The following is a 21,215-nucleotide window of genomic DNA, read 5'->3' as shown; positions in this document are numbered from 1 at the left end:
AACAACTTCAATCTCAACCCAGACAAGATGGAGTGGCTGTGGTTCTTGCCTCCCAAGGACAATTCCATCTTTCCGTCCATTACCCTGGGGGGGGGGAACTACTGACCCCCTCAGAGAGGGTTCGCAACTTGGGTATCCTCCTGGATCCACAGCTGACATTGGAACATCATCTTTCAACTGTGGCGAGGAGGGCATTTTCCCAGGTTTGCCTAGTGCACCAGTTGCGGCCCTATTTGGACAGGGAGTCATTGCTCACAGTCACTCATGCACTCATCACCTCAAGGTTCGATTACTGCAACGCTCTCTACATGGGGCTACCTCTGCAAAGTGTTCAGAAACTTTAGATCGTGCAGAACGTAGCCGCGAGAACCATCGTGGGGCTTCCAAGATTCGCCCACGTTTCTTCAACACTCCGTGGCTTGCATTGGCTGCCGATTAGTTTCCGGTCACAATTCAAAGTGTTGGTCATGACCTTTAAACCCTACACGGCAATGGACCAGATTATCTCTGGAACCACCTGCTACCACACGAATCCCAGCGACCGATAAAGTCCCACCGAGTTGGCCTTCTCCGGGTCCCGTTGACTAAACAATGTCATTTGGCGGGCCCCAGGGGAAGAGTCTTCTCTGTGGCGGCCCCAGCCCTCTGGAACCAACTGCCCCCAGAGATCAGAACTGCACCCACCCTCCCTGTCTTTCGTAAACTACTCAAGACTCGTTTATACCGCCAGGCATGGGGGAGTTGAGATAGCTCTTCCCCCTAGGCCATTACAAGTTATGCATGGTATGTTTGTGTGTATGTTTGGTTTTATAATAGGGGTTTTTAGTTGTTTTTTATTATTGGATTGTACATGTTGTGTTTATTATTGTTGCTAGCCGCCCCGAGTCTGCGGAGAGGGGCGGCATACAAATCTAATAAATTATTATTATTATTATTATTATTATTATTATTATTATCATCATCATCATCATCATCATCATCATCATCATCATCATCATCATGTCTCCCCTGGCCCTTCTCTTCACTAGACTACCCATGAACATTTCCTGCAACCACTCTTCATATATATCATCCTGTTGCTCTCTTCTGCACTTTCTCTAGAATTTAAATATCTTTTTTGTAGTGTGGTGACCAAAACTGGATGCAGTACTCTAGATGTTATGAGTGAGCATAGATCAACTTTGATAATGTCAGATGATGAAGACAAGGAAGAGCCAAGGCCGCCTGGGTGCACTGGCCTCATGGCCTTGCCAGCTGAGGCAGAAAGTGAAGGAGAGGAAGATGAAAGTGGAGAGGTGTTAATGCAGACTATTTCTGAGTCGGAGGCGGAGGAGGGAGATCTTATGGAAAATGAACCTCTGTTAAATCCTAGATTCATAAGATTCCATAGCAGGTAGCAGAAATGATTCTGTACTATGTGTAGTTTAGAGGGCTGTTTCCTCAATAGAGCTATGAAAGAATGGGAGTCCTGGTAAATTCTTTGTGGTGATCACAATGATTCAGCATTCTCTACATATAATAGCCATTACATTGACTACAGTCCATCCTCCTGTACTGGGATATTATATCAATTTAGGCTTAATCCTGACATAATTGCCCCAAGACTGGCGGCATAAATGAGTCTTAAGACTCTTGTGGAATGTGAGGGGGGCAGTACGAATCTCCAGGGGGAGCTGATTCCAGAGGGCCGGAGCCCACACAGAGAAGGCTCTTCCCCTAGGCCCCACCAACCAACATTGTCTAGTTGATGGGACCTGGAGAAGGCCGACTCTATGGAATCAAACCGGTCACTGGGGCTCATGCAGTAGAAGGTGGCCCCGTAAGTAATCTGGTGCGATGCTATGTAGGGCTTGGTATAGTCATAACCAACACTTTTTATTGTGTTCAGAAGCCAATTGGCAGCCAATGAAGCCCCCAGGGTACTGGAGAGATATGGGCATACCTGGAAAGGCCCATGACTGCTCATGCGGCTGTGAGTAGAGACTCCCTGTCCAACTAAGGCCACAACCTATGCATGAGGTGAACATGGGCATATGCCCCCATCGCCACAGCTCAAAGATGATGGTCTAAGGTCAGCTTTGGATCAAGGAGAACACCCAAGTTGTGTACCCCCTCTGAGGGGATCAAAAGTTCCCCCCAAAAGTTTAATTTGTACACACAAAATGGTCACCACCATATGTAAGTTACACTCAAAATGGCTGCTGCCTTTATCAGTCATTCAAAAGAGCTGTCATTGGCCTAGAGAGGCATTCAAAATGGTTGCTGAGTATTTCTCTTATTCAAAATGGCTGCCATAACCTTTGTGCTACTCCCAAGATGGCCACTGGGCATGTGACACAATGGCAGAACCTGATGCTCTCAAAATGGCCACTGCCCACATGGTTTTCCAGTACATGTAAGGTGGGCAATTAAAAATGGCTGTTGATCACATGGGCCATCCAAAATGGCGTTTTGTCAATCAGAGGACACATTATAGCTCTCCGGCATGCTGAGAATGGCCCAGAGGCCTGAATAAAGGCAAGCAGCAGGTGAAGGGAGAAGTAAGCAGTTGGAGAAGATAACAGGAACATCAGATCGAGCTATTGAAGTCGGCATGAAAGGCATCCAGTCAGATCAGTCGGGCGTGGTAGTGGGTGCTTTATCGAGTAGCACAGATGGCAGGTGGCCTTCTGAGGGGCTGTGGAATCGGCGCTTTGCATTTGAAGTCCTCAACTACTCAGCGGGAAGCCTGACAACCATGAACGGCATCGGAACAGCATTACAATTTAAAAAGGCAATAGCAACAGAGCACAGTAGTCTACAAGAGCATTCTTATTTTGGGGGGGACTAGCCAATTGAAAGGAGGGCTTAATAAATCTACCATGGCAAAAGTGACAAACACTGTAGCCTGCCTGTATAATGCCCTCCTTAATAATCAATTGCCAGCCTTATTGAGCAACCTTTCTCTCAGAAACTCAATTTCTCCCCTCTCTCAGCCAGAATACTGGCAATTAACAGGATTTGGGGCTTATGGCTGGAGGCACAAGCGGCAGCATTGGAGCAGTACCCAATAACTGCCTTCAACACAACCTAGTCCAGATGTAGGAGAACTTGCAGGGGGAAGGATCACAATCAGCAAGATGGATGGATGGTAGTTGAATGGATAGATGACAGATGGATGGATGGATGGATGGATAGATGGATAAAAGATGTCACGGCTCTTTGACAGGATGTTGCAAGCAACAGCACATGTCCTGGACTTGGACTGAGTTGAAAGAGGGTGAATCCAAGATGAAGGGCACTGTTTATACTTTTTTAGACTCAGTCCTGATTGGTTTTGGACAAGGTCAATCCATCTTTGGAGACTAACTCCTCCTACCATGGAGAATACCTTTCACCAGACTTGAAATTACGGACTTAGAAAACCTTGAGATAGGCCTCCTTCGATCTGATCTAAATGTAGTTCATAAAATCATCTACCACAATATCCTACCAGTTAATGAATACTTAAGCTTCAACTCCAACAACATATGCACACAAAATAGATTCAAACTCAATGTAAAATGCTTGAAACTCGATTGCAGAAAATACAACTTCGGCAAGAGAGTGGTCAATGCATAGAATATACTACCTGGCACTGGTTTCTTTCCCAAACCCCCAAAACATTAATCTTAGACTGTCTACAGTGGACCTCACCCAATTTCTAAAAGGTCTGTAAAGGACGTGCATAAGTGCACCATTGTGGCTACAGTCCCTACCCTACTGTCCTATTGTCCAAATTTACCTATATCTACTTTGCTTTTGGTTATGTTTATACCATACCTATTATCTTGTACACAATTTGACAAACAAACAAACAAACAAACAAACAAAATCCTAATTCCAAAGCTTCTTTCCAAGTGGAACAAAAGGACCTCCTCACAATCTTGATTCAACTTTACCAAATTCAGTCAAAACCTCTATTGAGGTCCTGTTGAACAAATTTGCTTTCTTGTTTGCTATTTAAAGACAAGGAGGAAATGGATCATAATCCCTAGCACTTGAATTATTGCCCCTCTCTTACCATTTTCATGCAGCTTCTCCATCTCAACACTGAGGCATGGTGCATAGGCTTAACCCAATGATGTGGGTCAGAATCTTTTTGAAAATAGAGAAAAGACATCAATTTTGCTCCTACCCTATTATGCAACTGTAGCCATGACAGATGATGTTGGTTGATAATAACATTCTGGTTTTCAATAGTCACCAGGTTTTTTACAGCTTTTCTCTTGTTGGGGAGAAACACCGAGGCAGTGAAACTCAAGTCAGCCTTTAAGTCTCCATTTTTGTCCAAGTACAGTTTGTATTCAGAAAGATTGCAAAACTCATTCTTCTCCAAAAAAGGATGGAACTAGAATGGGAACATCCAGGCATTACAATTATAAGAAATCTCAATGGCATGACAATTATAAGAAACTTTCTAAAATGTGTCATAAACTGCACAAAGAAAATATTCATAAATTCCTTGACAAGAACAGGTACTTGTCATAAAGCATGGATTTGTCAAGAAAATTACCAGGTTAATCTTTTCCCAGATAGACCACATTAGAATAAATAGAATAGAATAGAATTTATTTCTTGGCCAAGTGTGATTAGACACACAAGGAATTCATCTTGGTGCACAGGCTCTCAGTGTACATAAAAGAAAAGAAAAATTCATGAAGAGATATTATAAATATATCCAGATTAACTAACTGCATGGCTATATTCTTTCTGTCTGTCTTTGTCATCATCATTAACAAATTTAGATGCTTTGTAATAACAATATTGTACCATAATCTCATAAAAACGGATAAGTTAATGGAAAAGTCAACAAGATGTATGTGTAACAATTAACAAGGGAAAATACTGCTATAAATGAATAAGCTGCAAAATCAATTATCCTGCTACTTAGTAGGTGTAAATATTAAGCTCTGATACCAAAAATAACCCATGTATAAAGCATAATGCTTTATTTTTGTTATGAGTGTATATATGTTATTATTCTCTTACTTGCTCTCTCTTTCTTTTCCCTTTCTCTTCTCTACGGATTCCTATGTATATACACTGTGTAAATGTTGTATTGTTGTTTTGTCTACTGTCTTTTTTAATGTATATAATTAATAAAGTATATTTTTTAAAAAAAAAACAAATTTAGATGCTGCTCAACTTGCGGTTCAAGGCCACCATGCATGTCTGGAGGTACAAATATCCCACCTACTCTTTTTACAAGCTGTGAAATTAGGGTGCTCTCTTTATGAAGTTATGGATTTCCCCCTGCTTTTTAAATTATACATTTTTAACCGATTGTGGAACTGTTGGTGATATAACTTGATTTCACTGTTGACCTCACCCATTCCTAAGAGGTCAGTATGGGGCATGCATGAGTGCATCAGCATGCCTATTGTCCCTTGTCTTAATGTTTCTCTGTTACTGTTATCATGTATATAAACATTGTTATATCTGTAGATTGTTCTGAGTTTGGGTTTTGCCCCATGTAATATTTTGCATGTCTATCCGACGTTTCGGTGAAATCACATTCACCACCATCAGGCTGAAGTTGTAAGCTTTGTGCTGCTGTAAAGATAGTTTGTTTGCAACTGCCATTTGTTCCCTATAAATAGTGGTGGGGGTGGAGATTTGTTTGAATGTAGCAAATAGATTGGGTGGCTATGTTTTAATGATTTGATTGGTTGGTGGAATCACATTTAGTTGAAGGATTGACATGGTGATGATTATGATATGTTTTTTTGTTTAGGGCTGGTTTCCAAATTTCTGATAGGCGGGACGTGTCATCATGTTTATTCGTACTGAGGGGGTGTTTTTCTATCTCTATGGCTTCCATGATTATTCTTTTATATACGTGTTCATTTTGGAAAGTAATTTAGTTTTTTCGAAGTCAATTTCATGTCCTGTTTTTTTAATGTGCTGGAAAAGTGAGGAAGTTTTTTCTTCTTTTTTGACTGCATTTTTATGTTCTGCAATGCGTGCGTTTATTCTTTGATTAGTTTGTCCAATGTATGTGGCTGCACATGTTTTGCATGGTATTTCATAGATTCCTTGGTTTTCGAGTTGGATTTTGTCTTTTGGGTTTCTTAGGATTGTTATATCTTGTTATATGTTATAACAATAAGATATATTGTTATATCTTTGTATCCTACCAGTAGGTACTTGACAAATAAAACTAATTCCTGCTGTGATTATTAAGAACCTAGTTATGTCTGGATGTAGGATGATAAAGTAGATAAAACTGACTTTAAAATTGTATCCTTTTTAAAAAGACAATGGTTCTAGAAAAACATTTATGATTTTATGATTTAAAATAATATAAAATTAATTGGAGAGAAAATAACAGCATGTGCAGAGATGGATAAATTAACATTGGAAATAAAATACAAGGATGAATCAGAATTCTATAAATGCTGGACTATGTTCTATTGTTGGCTGGAAAAAAGGTTAAAGTAATCAGTGTACATTTAATTAACAATAACGACAACAACAACAAAAAGAGCTATTTCTTGGTGAAAAATTGGGTTAACGGGAAAATATTAGATTAATTATATCAAGTATGACTACTGTATTAAAAATAGGTTTATAATAAGTATGTAAAATAGGTGTGTAATAGAATGTGAGCACAGTAAGAATTGTTATACAGAGTCACTGCACGACTCTCCAATGTTTTTAAATGTCTTTGTTTTCCATGTTATATTTATAAATGTCTATAAATAAAATTATATTATAAAAATATTTATTGGTATATAAAAAAAGAAAATATAGAATTAATATTTTATCAATAAGGACTGGGGGGAAAACTAGATGGTATTTAAGAGGAAAAGAAAGTACAGTCTTCCACACTAAAAGAAAAAAATGAAATGCAGAGCAAGAATGATGGAGGATATCAACTTTGATATTAAGGTTAAGGTATTAATGGTTTTATTCTTTACATACCATATTTTTCTGTGTATAAGATGCACCTCCCCCCCCTAAAAGAGGCTAATAATTTGGGTGCCCTAATCCTAGGAAAGTCTACACCACCCACATGTTTGAACTATAGGCCGTAAAGCATCGAAGCCCCAGCTCGAACACTGGCTCTCTACTTTCCTCTTCTTACTACCCCCTCTCCTTCTAATTTTCAATTTCTTTTCCTTTTCTTGTATCTCTTTCCTTTCTTCCCCATTCCTCCCTCCCTTTTTCCTTCCCTCTCTTCCCTCCTATGCTTTCCAGATAGGTTAATTATAATTGTTAGAATGTACATTATATATATCCTTTTTTGCTTTTCTGTTTTTAATGTATATATTCAATAAACATATTTTTTTTTAAAGAACGCCATTATACCTACCATCCCTAACCTATTGTCCTATTTGTCATCTTTTAAAAAAAAAATTTTTTTTTTATTGTTTTCAAAGTAAAACGAACAAAGACATACAACATTGAACATTTAAGGAGCTACTATTGCTCCGCTTATCATAGAAGTCTAACTAATACAAAATATAAAAAGCTCTAACTGTTACAAGATCTAAGCAGAAAAGCCACACTTGAAGATTACATTATCATTAAATTTAATTATAGATTTTTAAAATTAAGATTGTTGATTAAGTTTCTTTATGTATATATATTTTTTGAACAAAAAATAATAATGATATACTTATATGTATATATATATCAAAAAGCAATAAACAAATTATTAGTAATACAAAAAGAAAATAATATAAACACTTCTGAGTTAGTTATAATATGAACTATATAAACTACAGTATATAATTCTATCTTATAATTTTTAAGTAGTCATTTATTCTTATATGTTTAATTTTTAATACTATTTTTAACATTCCACCAATCATATACTTTATCCCAAATTTTATAAAATTCTGTTTCAGTTTGATTGTTCAACCTTTTAGTCATCATATCTAGTTCTGCACACTCTATAATTTTTTTAAACACCTCAGAGTCTTTCGGTATCGTCTTTTCTTTCCATTTCTGCGCGAATGTTATTCGTGCCGCCGTCAATATATGTATTATTAAATAGTAAATTTCTTTTTTATACTTTATATTTGAAATACCCAATAGAAAAAATTCAGGAGATTTTTTAATCTTCTCCTTTGTTATTTCATTTATCCAATTCTCTACTTTATTCCAAAATATTTTTGTCTCCGGACAGGTCCACCATGCATGGTAATATGTACCAACTTCTTTTTTGCATTTCCAACAAATGGGCGATACCGAAGGAAACATTTTAGAGATTCTATATGGTGGAAGGTGCCATCTATAAAACATCTTTTTATCATTACTTTCTATATTATGTTTATATAAACTACTATCCTATACATGATTGACAAATAAATAAAAAATATCAAAATTAAAAAAAATCAAAATAGCAGTGGATTGCAAACCAAATCAGACGTGTGATGTTCATGGAAAGAAAACGAATGCATCCATAAGAATCTCAGGAAGTGAATGGCTTTTTCAGTTGGAGACCCGAACTCCCGTTTGCAGCAGTGGTGGATTCTAAATCCCATCACTACCAGTTTGCATGTGCAGAAGCAATCTGGGCAGGTGCATGCAACCTCCCACCAGTGCCACTACCAGTTCACCAAACCAGGCCGAACCAGGAGCAACGCATTGCTGCTTTACAGACACCACACTTTAAAAACTATTGCAGAAAAATTAGATCAGCTTTTCAGTCACGAAGCCAAGGAGGAGCTGTTTTCAGCCATGAGGAAAGCCAAGAAGATTTGGTCTATTGAAGCAAAAAAATCAGAAGGAGTTTGGGAAGATCTTCTCCAACTAATAAAAGCTCTTTCTCCCACTTGAAAACCATCATGGATCCACTGTTAGAACACCCCCCCCCCAGTAGTTGAGCCTCATCACCTCGAGGCTCGACTACTGTAACGCTCTCTACATGGGGCTACCTTTGAAGAGTGTTCGGAAACTCCAGATCGTGCAGAATGCAGCTGCGAGAGCAATCATGGGCTTCCCCAGGTAAGCCCATGTTACTCCAACACTCCGCAGTCTGCATTGGTTGCCGATTAGTTTCCAGTCACAATTCAAAGTGTTGGTTATGACCTATAAAGCCCTTCATGGCATCAGACCAGAATATCTCCGGGACTGCCTTCTGCCGCACGAATCTCAGTGACCGGTTAGGTCCCACAGAGTTAGCCTTCTCCAGGTCCCGTTGACTAAACAATGTCATTTGGCGGGACCCAGGGGAAGAGCCTTCTCTGTGGTGGCCCCGACCCTCTGGAATCAGCTCCCCCTGGAGAATAGAATTGCCCCCACCCTCCTTGCCTTTCGTAAACTCCTTAAAACCCACCTCTGCCGTCAGGCATTGGGGAACTGAAACATCTCCCCCTTGCCCGTGTTGTTTTGGTGTTAGATTGATTGTGTGCTTGTTTTTTTAATATTCTGGGGTTGTTTTTTATGAATTTTTTAGCTTAAATTGTGATTGGATTGGAGGGTATTGGATTTGTTATTATGTATTGTTTTTGCCTTGTTGTGAGCCGCCCCGAGTTTGCGGAGAGGGGCAGCATATAAATCCAATAAATCTAAATGTCCCCCGAGCCTATACAGTTTATGCATGTTATGTTTGTGTGTATGTTTTTGCTTTTTAATAAGGGGTTTTTAGTGACTTTTAAATTATTAGATTTGTCATATATTGTTTTATTTTTGTTGTGAGCCGCCCTGAGTCTACGGAGAGGGGTGGCATACAAATCTAATTAATAATAATAATAATAATAATAATAATAATAATAATAATAATAATAATAATAATAATTTGCACACTGAGCAAATAGATCGCTGGGTGATGCGGTTAATATGGCTCTACAGTCATACAGCCATAAGTGAGAGGAGATGTGTGATAGGAATGATGAGGAAAAACTAGTAGTAACAGTAGTGCAGACTTAGTAAATAGCTTGAGAGGGTTGAGGAAAATATTTGCATCAAAAACATCATCAACAAAGCACAACAAATAATGTTCTTTCTGCACCAACTCAGGAAGCTCAATCTGCCCAAGGAGCTGCTGATACAGTTCTACAGAGGAATCACCGAGTCTGTCATCTGCACCTCTGTAACTGTCTGGTTTGGTTCTACAACTTAACAAGACGGACACAGACTTCAGAGGAGAATCAGAACTGAAGAAAAAACAATTGCTGCCAACATGCCTTCCATTGAGGACCTGTATACTGCACGAGTCAAAAAGAGGGAGGTGAAAATATTTACTGATCCCTCACATCCTGGACACAAACTGTTCAACTCCTATCCTTAAAATGTCACTACAGAGCACTGCACACCAAGACAAATAGACACAAGAATAGTTTTTTCCCGAACGCCATCAGTCTACTAAACAAATAATTCCCTCAACTCTGTCAGACCTTTTACTAAATCTGCACTTCTATTTCTACTAGTTTTTTCTCATCATTCCTATCACCCATTTCCTCCCATGTTGACTGTATGACTGTAACTTGTTGCTTGTATCCTGAGTTTTTTTTAATTAATATTGATTGTTTCTTCATTGCTTATTTGACCCCTGTGACAATCATTAAGTGTTGTACCACATGATTCTTGGCAAATGTATCTTTTTCTTTTATATATACCGAGAGCACATGCACCAAGACAAATTCCTTGTGTGTCCAATCACACTTGGCTAATAAATATTCTATTCTATTCTATTCTTTACCAGAATGATTGCACTCGGGAAAAATCTGTCCTTGTATTTTGTTGTCTTGGTGTGCAGTGCTCTGTAGTGACGTTTTGGTGGAAGGAGTTGTAACAGTTTATGTACAGCATGGGAGGGGTCAGTGAGTGTTTTCAAAGCCCTCTTTTTGACTCGTACAGTATACAGGTCCTCAATGGAAGGCAGGTTTGCAGCAATTGTTTTTTCTGCAGTTCTGATTCTCCTCTGAAGTCTGTGTTGGTCTTCTTGGGTTGCAGAACCAAACCAGACAGTTATAGAGGTGCAGATGATAGACTCAATGATTCCTCCGTAGAACTGTATTAGCTGTATCAATTCTGTGATATTTATCACAAAAGCTTACCTAAAGAAAATTATGTAAACATGCATCATTTTTAAATTAGCAGTGTGTAATATCAAACTGTGTCTGTCATACTTCCTCTTCTTGCTTAAGTGATTAGATTGGCCAAATGTATTGTATTCCTGTTAACACAAGTAGTTAGATACGGTTCCCCTCTACCTCATTTTTATTTCTTTTCAAAAGGAAGTAAGATTAATGGATTATTGTTGGGACTCCATACCTGCCATGGTTGCAAACTCCCTTTGCCCTCCTTCCTTCTCCTCCTGGATATGGAGAAATATGCAGCATTCAAGGCATGGGCCAGAGTCTTAATGACACTGTAACGATGGTGGGAATTATAGCCCATCATGTTATGGTTCCATTGGGTCTCCAGTGGTGATTTCTCAGTGCATCTTTTCCGGCCTTTGACAGAAAAGACATGCTTTGAAAAAGAGCAGAAATATGACTGATACCCAAAGGGTGGTTTAAAAAAGAAATGGGGTTTATAGGCATCCTTTATTGGCTCCTTTTTTCTCCCATAATCAACAGTCCAGATACTATTCACATATCTGAGAGCTCTGTGGTATTTCAGTGGATATATTGTAGTGAGTGTTGTGATCCAGACTTTCCTTCCAATGGTACCTGGCAAATACCTAAGTGTGAAATGGAAAGGGACAATTCTGTCCAAAACAGCACCAAATTCTATGTAATGAATGTGGACATTGACTTGTCTCCACTTAGAGAGGGCACTTCTGAGGTGTACTGTAAATAGTGTTGTTGAGAATTGTTGTGATATAACAACACAAATTCCATTTATGGCAAGCAAAGGAGTGAAAGTTCTCATGAAATTATCTCCGTTTTCTGTGTCTGGAGCAAAGAGACCAACAATGGTCCATCTGAAATGGAGGAGCACTTGGACAATTCCTGGGTAGAGGACCCCTTTTTTGGGCAAAAAACTGTGATAAAAGGGCAATTGACTTTTATCATGCAGCAAATGTGAAAATAATTCAAAATTGATCTGAAAAAAACAATGAAACATAGAAACATAGAAACACAGAAGATTGACGGCAGAAAAAGACCTCATGATCCATCTAGTCTGCCCTTATACTATTTTTTGTATTTTATCTTAGGATGGATAAATGTTTATCCCAGGCATGTTTAAATTCAGTTACTGTGGATTTACCAACCACATCTGCTGGAAGTTTGTTCCAAGGATCTACTACTCTTTCAGTAAAATATTATTTTCTCATGTTGCTTTTGATCTTTCCCCCAACTAACTTCAGATTGTGTCCCCTTGTTCTTGTGTTCACTTTCCTATTAAAAACACTTCCCTCCTGAATCTTATTTAACCCTTTGACATATTTAAATGTTTTGATCATGTCCCCACTTTTCCTTCTGTCCTCCAGACTATACAGATTGAGTTCATTAAGTCTTTCCTGATACGTTTTATGCTTAACACCTACCACCATTCTTGTAGCTCGTCTTTGGACCCGTTCAATTTTGTCAATATCTTTTTGTAGGTGAAGTCTCCAGAAATGAACACAGTATTCCAAATGTGGTCTCACCAGCACTCTATATAGCAGGATCACAATCTCCCTCTTCCTGCTCGTTATACCTCTAGCTATGCAGCCAATCATCCTACTTGCTTTTCCTCCTGTCCGACCACACTGCTCACCCATTTTGAGACTGTCAGAAATCACTACCCCTAAATCCTTCTCTTCTGAAGTTTTTGCTAACACAGAACTGCCAATACAATACTCAGATTGAGGATTCCTTTCCCCCAAGTGCATTATTTTACATTTGGAAACATTAAACTGCAGTTTCCATTGCTTTGACCATTTATCTAGTAAAGCTAAATCATTTATCATATTACAGACGCCTCCAGGAATATCAACTCTTTTGCACACTTTAGAGCAGCGGTCCCCAAACTACGGCCCGCGGGCCGGATGCGGCCCGCTGAGGCTATTTACCCGGCCCGCAGCAGCGTACAAGATTTTACCATATATAATATACTAAGTTCCCGAATCTCCCCTCCACTCTGCTGCTGAGCGTCTGGCGGTGGCAAGGAAGAGGAAAGCCAGGGGGCGGGGAGTTAAGCACCCTATAGCAGAGCAGCAACAGTTCCTCTGAGAAAGAAATTAGCCAATTGCTTTCCTCCCCGCCCCCTGGCTTTCCGCCTCCTCCTCCTCCAGACGCTCAGCTGCAGACCGTCTTGGTCCCTCCAGTGCCGCTTTTTTGCTACTTTTTTTTTTTTTGCACCAGTGAGGTTTGCGCGCGTTTGGGCACTTTTGGTGTTAGGGGGGGGGGGGTCTGCTGCGGAGAGGGAGAGAGAGAAAGAGGGAGACATAGAAAGGGACTGAGAGAGAAAAATAAAGCAAGAAAGAGAGGGAGAGAGAGATCGGGAGAGTGCTGCTTTTTTGCTTCTTTGCTGCCCCGCAGGGAGTCTGGAAGCCCTGCAAGAGCCTCTGGAGGGGGCAGTAAACAAGCCATCAGGACCCCCGCGCACTAAATTGTTAACGGCCACAATGTCCCGGCCAGGCGACGGGGAGGCCCTCCCTATGGTTGCCCGCCACCCAGGCTCCGTGCTTGGAGCCGGGGGCGACGGGCCTAGCCTCGGTTTACTTGGCTCCGGCACGGGCGAAGCACGCGGCGGAGTAGGCGGCGGCGGCTGCTTCAGGCCCGCCCCCGAGCTGAGCTTCCTTTGGCTTCCTTCGGGGCAAAGCTGCAAAGCTCACCTGCCGCCTCGAAGGAAGCCAAAGGAAGTTCAGCTCAACAAGGACCAGCTCTTGGTCCCTTGAAGCTACCACCGCCACCCACTGCGGAGATACCTTCGCCCGAACGGAGGTGGCGGCGGGTTCAAGGGACCAAGAGCCGGTCCTTTTCGGAGCTGCATTGCTTGAGGAGATCCCTTCGCCCAGAGGCTGAGGCTGCAACAATTCAGCGCCGAGAAAGACCGGCTCTTGGTCCTTTGAGCCCGCCGCCTCCGTTCGGGTGAAGGGATCTCCGCAATGGGCGGCGGCGGTGACAGCTTCAAGGGACCAACAGCCGGTCCTCGTTGAGCTGAGCTTCTTTTGGCTTCCTTCGAGGCGGCAGGTGAACTTTGCAGCTTTTGCCTCGAAGGAAGCCAAAGGAAGCTCAGCTCGGGGGCGGGCCTGAAGCAGCCGTTGCCACCTACTCCGCCCCGCGCTTCGGCCGCACCGGGAGCTCTGGTGGGCGTGGGGCAGCATGGCAAGCCACAAAGGTGGCGCAGCGTGGGTCAAGCGGGAGGGCACAGCAGTAGTCGTAAGGCGGCGGTGGGGCGGTTGGCTGCAAGGCACTGGCGGCGGCGGCTTGATGTGTTGCAGGACGCCGTACATTGCTGGCGCTGCCCCGTGCCCATGCCCAGCGCAGCGCCAGCAATGTACTACAACCCGACGTCGGTGCCACCGTCTTGGGAGCTTCTGCTTGCAGCCGACTGCCCCGCGGCGTGTTGCAGGGCAGAAAAAAAAAAGAAGAGAGGAAGGAAGAGAGAAGAAAAGGAGAGAGAGAGAGAAAGAAAGCAAGAGAGAGAGGGAGAGAAAACAAGTGAGGGGGAGGGAATGTGAGAGAGAAAAGGAGAAAAATGAGAAAATGATGGAGGGAAAGAACGAGGGAGAGGGAAACAAAACAAATGAGAAAGAAGGAAAAAAAGGGAGAGGGAAGAGAGAAGTGGGAAGGAGGGAGGGAGGGAAAGAAGGAGAAATGGCAGGAAAAGGAAGGAAGGAAGAAGAAATGGAGGGAACAAGGAAGGAAGGAAGAATGAAATGAATGGAAGGGCGGAGGAAGGAAATACTTTTGGGGGGGGGGGTGTACATTTTTTAAAATTTTTCTCTCAACATGCATTCAAACAATACAATGTACCATCTAATTTTCCCTGAATAAAATGCGGTATTTTCTCAGTAACTAATATCAATCACCAAAAAAGTTGCAAAAGTTTTTTTTCTAATGTTGTCATCCAGGTACATACTTTTCTTTTAATTAAATTCCCTCCTTAATGTTCCTTCAAAAAGTACAACACCAATTATATTTCTAACTTATTAATCATTATGCCAAAGTGCTTCCTTCTTTATATATTTTTCTATAAATATTTTTATACATTTTTCTATAAACCAATAAAACCTTGTATAGCCAATCAGATGTTAACAAAAGAAAATTAAAAACAAAACATAAACATATATGAATTTCAGACTTCTTCCCTCCCTCTAAATAGTACATTCCCATTTTTTTAAATGTTAAAATAAGGTATGTGCAGTGTGCAGAGGGATTTGTTCATAGTTTTTTTTATAGTCCGGCCCTCCAACAGTCTGAGGGATAGTGAACTGGCCCCCTGTGTAAAAAGTTTGGGGACCCCTGCTTTAGAGTCATCGGCAGAATGCTGCATAAGATTTGAGGTCAGATTAATTCCAAAATATTAGCTTTAAAGAAATACAATTTCCTGAGCTTATTAGAATAAGCTATTGTTGATTAATAACCATTAATAACCCATAATTAACACTTTTGAAAATCAAGAATAAAAATACATAACGTTAACAAGACTATACATAACAATAGTATAAGAGAAAATGAGTTAAAAAGAATAAAAATAAACAAAAACTAAATCATATTTCTCTATCACCCCTACATCTCTGACCCATATACCCATATGTCCACTCAAATTTTCAACTAAAGATCCACATTGACTGCATTTTTTTTAATTGACCAACCAGGAAATATTTTATTTTTTTTATAAAGTTCCATATGATCTAAACTGTGGTCAAAGACACTTATCTCTTTCTTATATAATTTATATTCAAATAATAAATGTGTTTTGTCTATCTATATGATAAAGTAGACCATAACCTAGCACTAGATAAAGTAGAAAAATGTGGGCTAGACAGTAACACCACCAGATGAATTTGAAACTAGCTGACCTCAATATGTATTGCTCAATGGAATTGCATCTACATGGAGGGAAGTTTGCAATGGAGTACCACAAGGCTCTGCTAAGCCTACTCGCTCGCTCACTTCTCAGTGTTGAAGAGGAAGTTTGGCCCCACCCATCCCAGAAAAGATAGTGGTGCCCATCAGGCACTTCCGCCCTTTTTTCTCAGAGTGATAGAGTCCCTCCTTTGGCTAGCTTTGCTGAGCCCGGGGGTCGAGGATGTCGGCAAATAGCAGCAGGGGGATGGGTGCTGTCACTATCGATAGGAAGGAGCCAGCCAGAGAGTGAGTGCAGCTGGGCAGCCTGCTTTCTCCTGCCGGGGTGCCCACGCACGACTGCACTCTCTCTCGGCGATGACCAGGGCAGCTCTGCCCTTTTGGTGTAATATTAACCACACTACCACAGAGATTGAGACAAGGTGAGACAAGGAGCAATGGATGGAAGCTGACCAAGGAGATATTCAACCTGGAAATAAGGAAGAACTCTCTGAGGGTAAGAGTGAACAACCAGTGGAACAGTTTGCCTGCAGGGGTTTTGTACGCTCCAGCGGTAGAGACATTCAAGAAGAGATTGGACTGCCATTTGTCTAGAGTGGTATAGGGTCTCCTCCACCAGCAGGAGGTTGGACTAGATCAGGAGTAGGCAAAGTTGGCTCTTCTATGACTTGTGGACTTCAACTCCCAGAATTCCTGTGCTAATCATGCTAGCTAAAGAATTCTGGGAGTTGAAGTCTACATGTCATAGAAGAACTGACTTTGCTTATCCCTGGACTAGATTATATAGCATTTAGCATTTAGACTTCATAGTGCTTTTACAGCCCTCTCTAAGTGGTTTACAGAATCAGCATATTGCCCCCAACAATCTACTGCAGACTACTTCAGCTTACTGCTAGTTGTAGTTCAGCAGTTCCAATCTCACCACTGGCTCAAGGTTGATTCAGCCTTCGATCTTTCCGAGGTGGGAAAAATGAGGACCCAAATTGCTGGCAATATGCTGATTCAGTAAACTGCTTAGAGAGGGCTGTAGAAGCCCTATAAAGCAGTATAATAGAATGAGCTGGAAGGGACCCCTGAAATCTTGTAGTCCAACCCCCTGCTCAAGTACCATTCCAGATAAGTGGCTGTCCAGTCTCTTCTTAAAAACCTCCAGTGACAGAGCATCCACAATTCCACTGATTATTGTTCTCCCAGTTAGAAAATTTCTCCTCAGTTCTAGATCTGATCTCTCCATGATTAGTTTCCATCCATTGCTTCTTGTCCTGCCTTCTGGGGATTTGGAGAAGAAATTGATCTCCACCCCCCTCTTCTTTTGTGCCAGTCCCTCAAATATTGGAACCCTGCTCTTCTGGGAGTTAAAGTCCACAGCCCTTAAAGTTGCCAAAGCTGAGAATTCCGATTTGGGCTCGACCGCGTTGGGGGTGCGGAGGCACAGCTCTGTCTTCACATCCTCCTTTTCCATGACTGTAGGGTGCAATTTGTGCTGTGTTGACACCCGGAGGGGTCAACCCAGGACAGGGGGTCTCCCGGATCCCCGGGGATGGATTGCCACAGTCCTGGAGGGTAGGGAAAGCCCCGCAGCTATGTCGTCGGAGAACTGCACTCAGGTGGCTGCCCGGGCACAGCCATAGCGGTTGCCATAAGAAAGAAGTTAAAAATAGAAATAAGAAGTCTATGGAGAATCAGATCAGCAGAAAAAGAAGATTGATACCACCTTAAGATAATCCTTTGGTATTTCAACGATTAGAACCTGAAAAGAGAAGATCCCAGATTGAAAGGCGAACACAAACAAAGCAAACTAACTGTAAGTGATATCCATAAGCTAAGAAGAAAAACGGCCGGAACTACTTGACTTTGTTAATTTTGATAGTATAACTGTCTCGCATTTTTCCCATTTTTTTTCTTCTTGAATTTTAACACTATATTGTGTTCTTATTTTGCCACTCATATTTTTATAATTATTCCATTTTTTAAATAGTAATAAAAGATTGGTTTGGTAATTAGACAAATTAAATGAACGTTGAGGTTGGACTATTTAAATGAATTGAACACATGAATAAATGAACTGAATGAACTGAATGAAATGGATTGATGCATAAACCCCCTTATTCGAATGAATTTTTACTGACTTTTTTTTGGACTTTTTATTCTATTTTTTATTTTCATTCGGAATTTGTGTTTAAGAAAATATATAAGGGACTATTTTCATAACCAGACACCAGAGGCGTAAGGATCTTCCTTTTTTTCCTTTCCTTTTTAGACAACAAGAAGAAATAGATTTATTTTTATTTCAATTTGGATATTACAGACATTACATCTGATATTGGCTTTGGAGTTTTCTTTTTTGGACATTCATATTAAAGCATAACAGTTTCAAGTTACGTTTTTTATATTTGGATTATTTGGGCTTATTAGGATTTTTAGATTTTTGATATTCCCTTTTTATTTTATAATTTTAATTTTTACTATTTCATTTTCCTCCTTTTCTGAAAATATTATATATATAGTTCAATTTTTCTAATAATTTCTAAATAATTTTTAATAATCTTCTTTCTTTTCTTTTTCCTTTTCCATTATTATTATAGTCTGCCTTTCTTTTTATTAATTAACTAAACTAGGATGTGCTAGAAGCTCTATTTCTCCCCTTTTCCACCTGCCCCCCCCCATAAGCTTTGGATTTTAAAAGATTGGACTTCCCTTATTCTTTCTTTCTTTACCTTTGTTTTTTTCTTTCTTTTTTTAATTAATTCACTCCCTTTTAAGTATTAATAAAATTGAATTGACATTTCATATATTTCTTTTCCCTTTTAAATTGTACTTTCTATTGCTAGTATTATAGATTTAAAATTTTTCTCTTTTCTTAATTGTGAATAAATAAGAGATTGATTTAAGTAATTGCAAAACAAGGTAGAAATTTTGAGATACAGGGCACAAAGTGTGACTTCAGTGACAACAACAGCAACCCAAAAACAAACAGCTACTTCAACTCTAACCCCACCTCCCACACCTAAAGTTTCTCCAACATCATCTCCATTACAACAAAGGACTATAACTACAATGTTGGTGAAGGAGAAAGAAAAAGAGAAAGAAAAGTCACCTGCAGACTCAAATTTCTAGTCCATCCAAGATCCATTAGCAGGTATTCAAGATTTTATGCAGAAGACACAAACTCAGACAAAAACTCAACTTGATACCCACAAAGAGGAAATGAAAATGTACCTGGAAGAAATGAAGCAAGAAATGAGGCAAGAGATGAAAGAGATTAAAAATGAGATCAAAAAAGAAATTGGTGAACTCAAAACTGAAATAACGGAAGTAAAAGGAAACGTGGCTGAAATGGACGGGAACATAAAAGTCATACAACAAAATCTACAAGAAAGTGAAAAAAGAATAAAAGTAACAGAAGAAAAAGTTCAAGGTATGGGACAGAAAGTGGAAGAATATAAAGATCACAACTACAATGCCCGTAGAGGCTTTGACAAAGCAATAACCAACCTCGAACTCCAATCCGCATCACATGGCCTGAGATTTGAAAACATCAAAGAAGAGACAAAGATCTATCCACAAAAATGGCAGAAGTAATAGGAGGAATTATGGAAGCAGATCCAGCAGAATTGATAAGAGAAATTGATGAAGTTTTCAGAGTCCAAACTGGATATGTAAGACATCATAACCTACCAAGAGAAGTTCACATTAAGTTTTCAAGTAGAATAATCAAAGATGAGATACTGAGACTGACAAGAAACGAGACTTTTCAACGCAATGGAAAAGAAACCACGATCTTGAAACAAGTTCCGAAAAGAGTGAGAGAAAGCAGAAGAGAATATTACTTTCTTACAAGTATCTTAATCAAAAAGAATATTGTTTTTAGATGGTTGGTACCAGAAGGCCTGACTCTAACTTGGCAATCAACGAAAGTGAAGATAGAAAATGTGGAGCAAGCAAGATCTTTCTTAGCACTTAGTGGATTGGACAGGCTTGACCAACTCCGGATTTTGCCAAAGAGTAGTGAAAATATGATGGGGGCCACAAGTGGAGGAGGGGAAGAAATACAGGAAGTAAAGAAGAAACAACCAGAGGCTTCACAAGAACTAATTCTAGAAACGAGACTCTGAGAACCAAAAGAAGCTAAAAAATACTACAAATAAAGATGACACATGATTTGAAAATCTTTTCAGTCAATGTAAACAGATTGAACAATCCAAAGAAAAGAAATAAAATACTAACCAAACTCACAAAACAAAAATATTTTACAAGAAGTTCATATTAAAAAATCAAAACAAAGTCTTCTTAATAACTCAAAATTGGGGAAATTATATACTAGTTTGGCTAATCAAAAGAAAAGAGGATTGGCAATGTACATAGATGAATTAATTTAATCTAAAGAAATATATAATGATAGTGATGGAAGGATTTTGATGGTACAACTGGATTTAGAAACAAATCACAAGCAAAAACAATTTTACAATTTTACAAAGACTTACACAAAAAAATAAGCAAATTATCAATTGAAAATATGATAATAATAGGAGATTTTAATGCAAACTCACATGATCAAATGGACTACACTGGGAAAAGAAAAGAAAAGAAAAAAAGGTAAAAAAAGACTCTAAAGGTAAAATAAAACATAGAACAGAAGAAAAAAAGGAAATAGTATTGGAATTTTATAGACAATTATATAATAAAGAAGAAATAAATGAGGATTTAATTTTTGAATATTTGAAAAATATAGATCTACCAGTATTAACCAAAACACAACAACAAATATTAACTCAGAGAAATGGAACTAAAGCAATCTATAAAGAATCAGAAAAACAACAAAGCGACAGGCCCAGATGCGATACCAGTAGAATTTTATAAGTTAGATATAGAAATACTTTTTTCAAATATATTTGAGATATATAACCAAATAATGACAGAAGGTAAATTACCCAAAACATGGTCAGAAAGTTTAATAACTATAATACATAAAGTGGACACGGAAAAAGAAAAAATTGAGAATTATAGACCAATTTCATTGTTAAACATGGATTATAAAATCTTCATATTAATTTTCGCTAATAGGTTTAAAAGTATTATAAATGATATGATACATAGTGACCAAAATGGATTTTTTACCAGGAAGACAAATTAAAAATAATCTAAGAATAATAGTAAATACATTAGAATATTATGAACAGCACTCAGAAAAACAAATGTCACTTATATTTTTAGATTTGAAAAAAGCATTTGATAACGTAGATTGGAATTTTATGAAAATACAATTAAATAAGA

At 39.3% G+C, this 21,215-nt stretch overlaps 1 protein-coding gene across 1 annotated transcript in view; it reads right to left on the bottom strand.

Annotated features, from left to right (window-relative positions):
- Positions 1-17,403, bottom strand: part of LOC139159076 (vomeronasal type-2 receptor 26-like) — a 49,867-nt gene extending 32,464 nt beyond the window's left edge. The window contains exons 1-3 of the mRNA XM_070736441.1: positions 17,050-17,403; positions 11,248-11,448; positions 4,157-4,369 (exon numbers count right to left, since the gene is read on the bottom strand). Of these exons, the coding sequence (XP_070592542.1) occupies positions 4,157-4,369; positions 11,248-11,448; positions 17,050-17,403 (768 nt within the window). The remainder of the gene's footprint in view (positions 1-4,156; positions 4,370-11,247; positions 11,449-17,049) is intronic.
- Positions 17,404-21,215: the final 3,812 nt, after the last annotated feature.

Source organism: Erythrolamprus reginae, chromosome 2, assembly GCF_031021105.1.
Source record: "Erythrolamprus reginae isolate rEryReg1 chromosome 2, rEryReg1.hap1, whole genome shotgun sequence".
In the NCBI taxonomy this organism is placed as follows: domain Eukaryota; kingdom Metazoa; phylum Chordata; class Lepidosauria; order Squamata; family Dipsadidae; genus Erythrolamprus; species Erythrolamprus reginae.
Note: the sequence above shows the minus strand (reverse complement) of the source record. Positions and strands in the feature narration are given on the sequence as shown.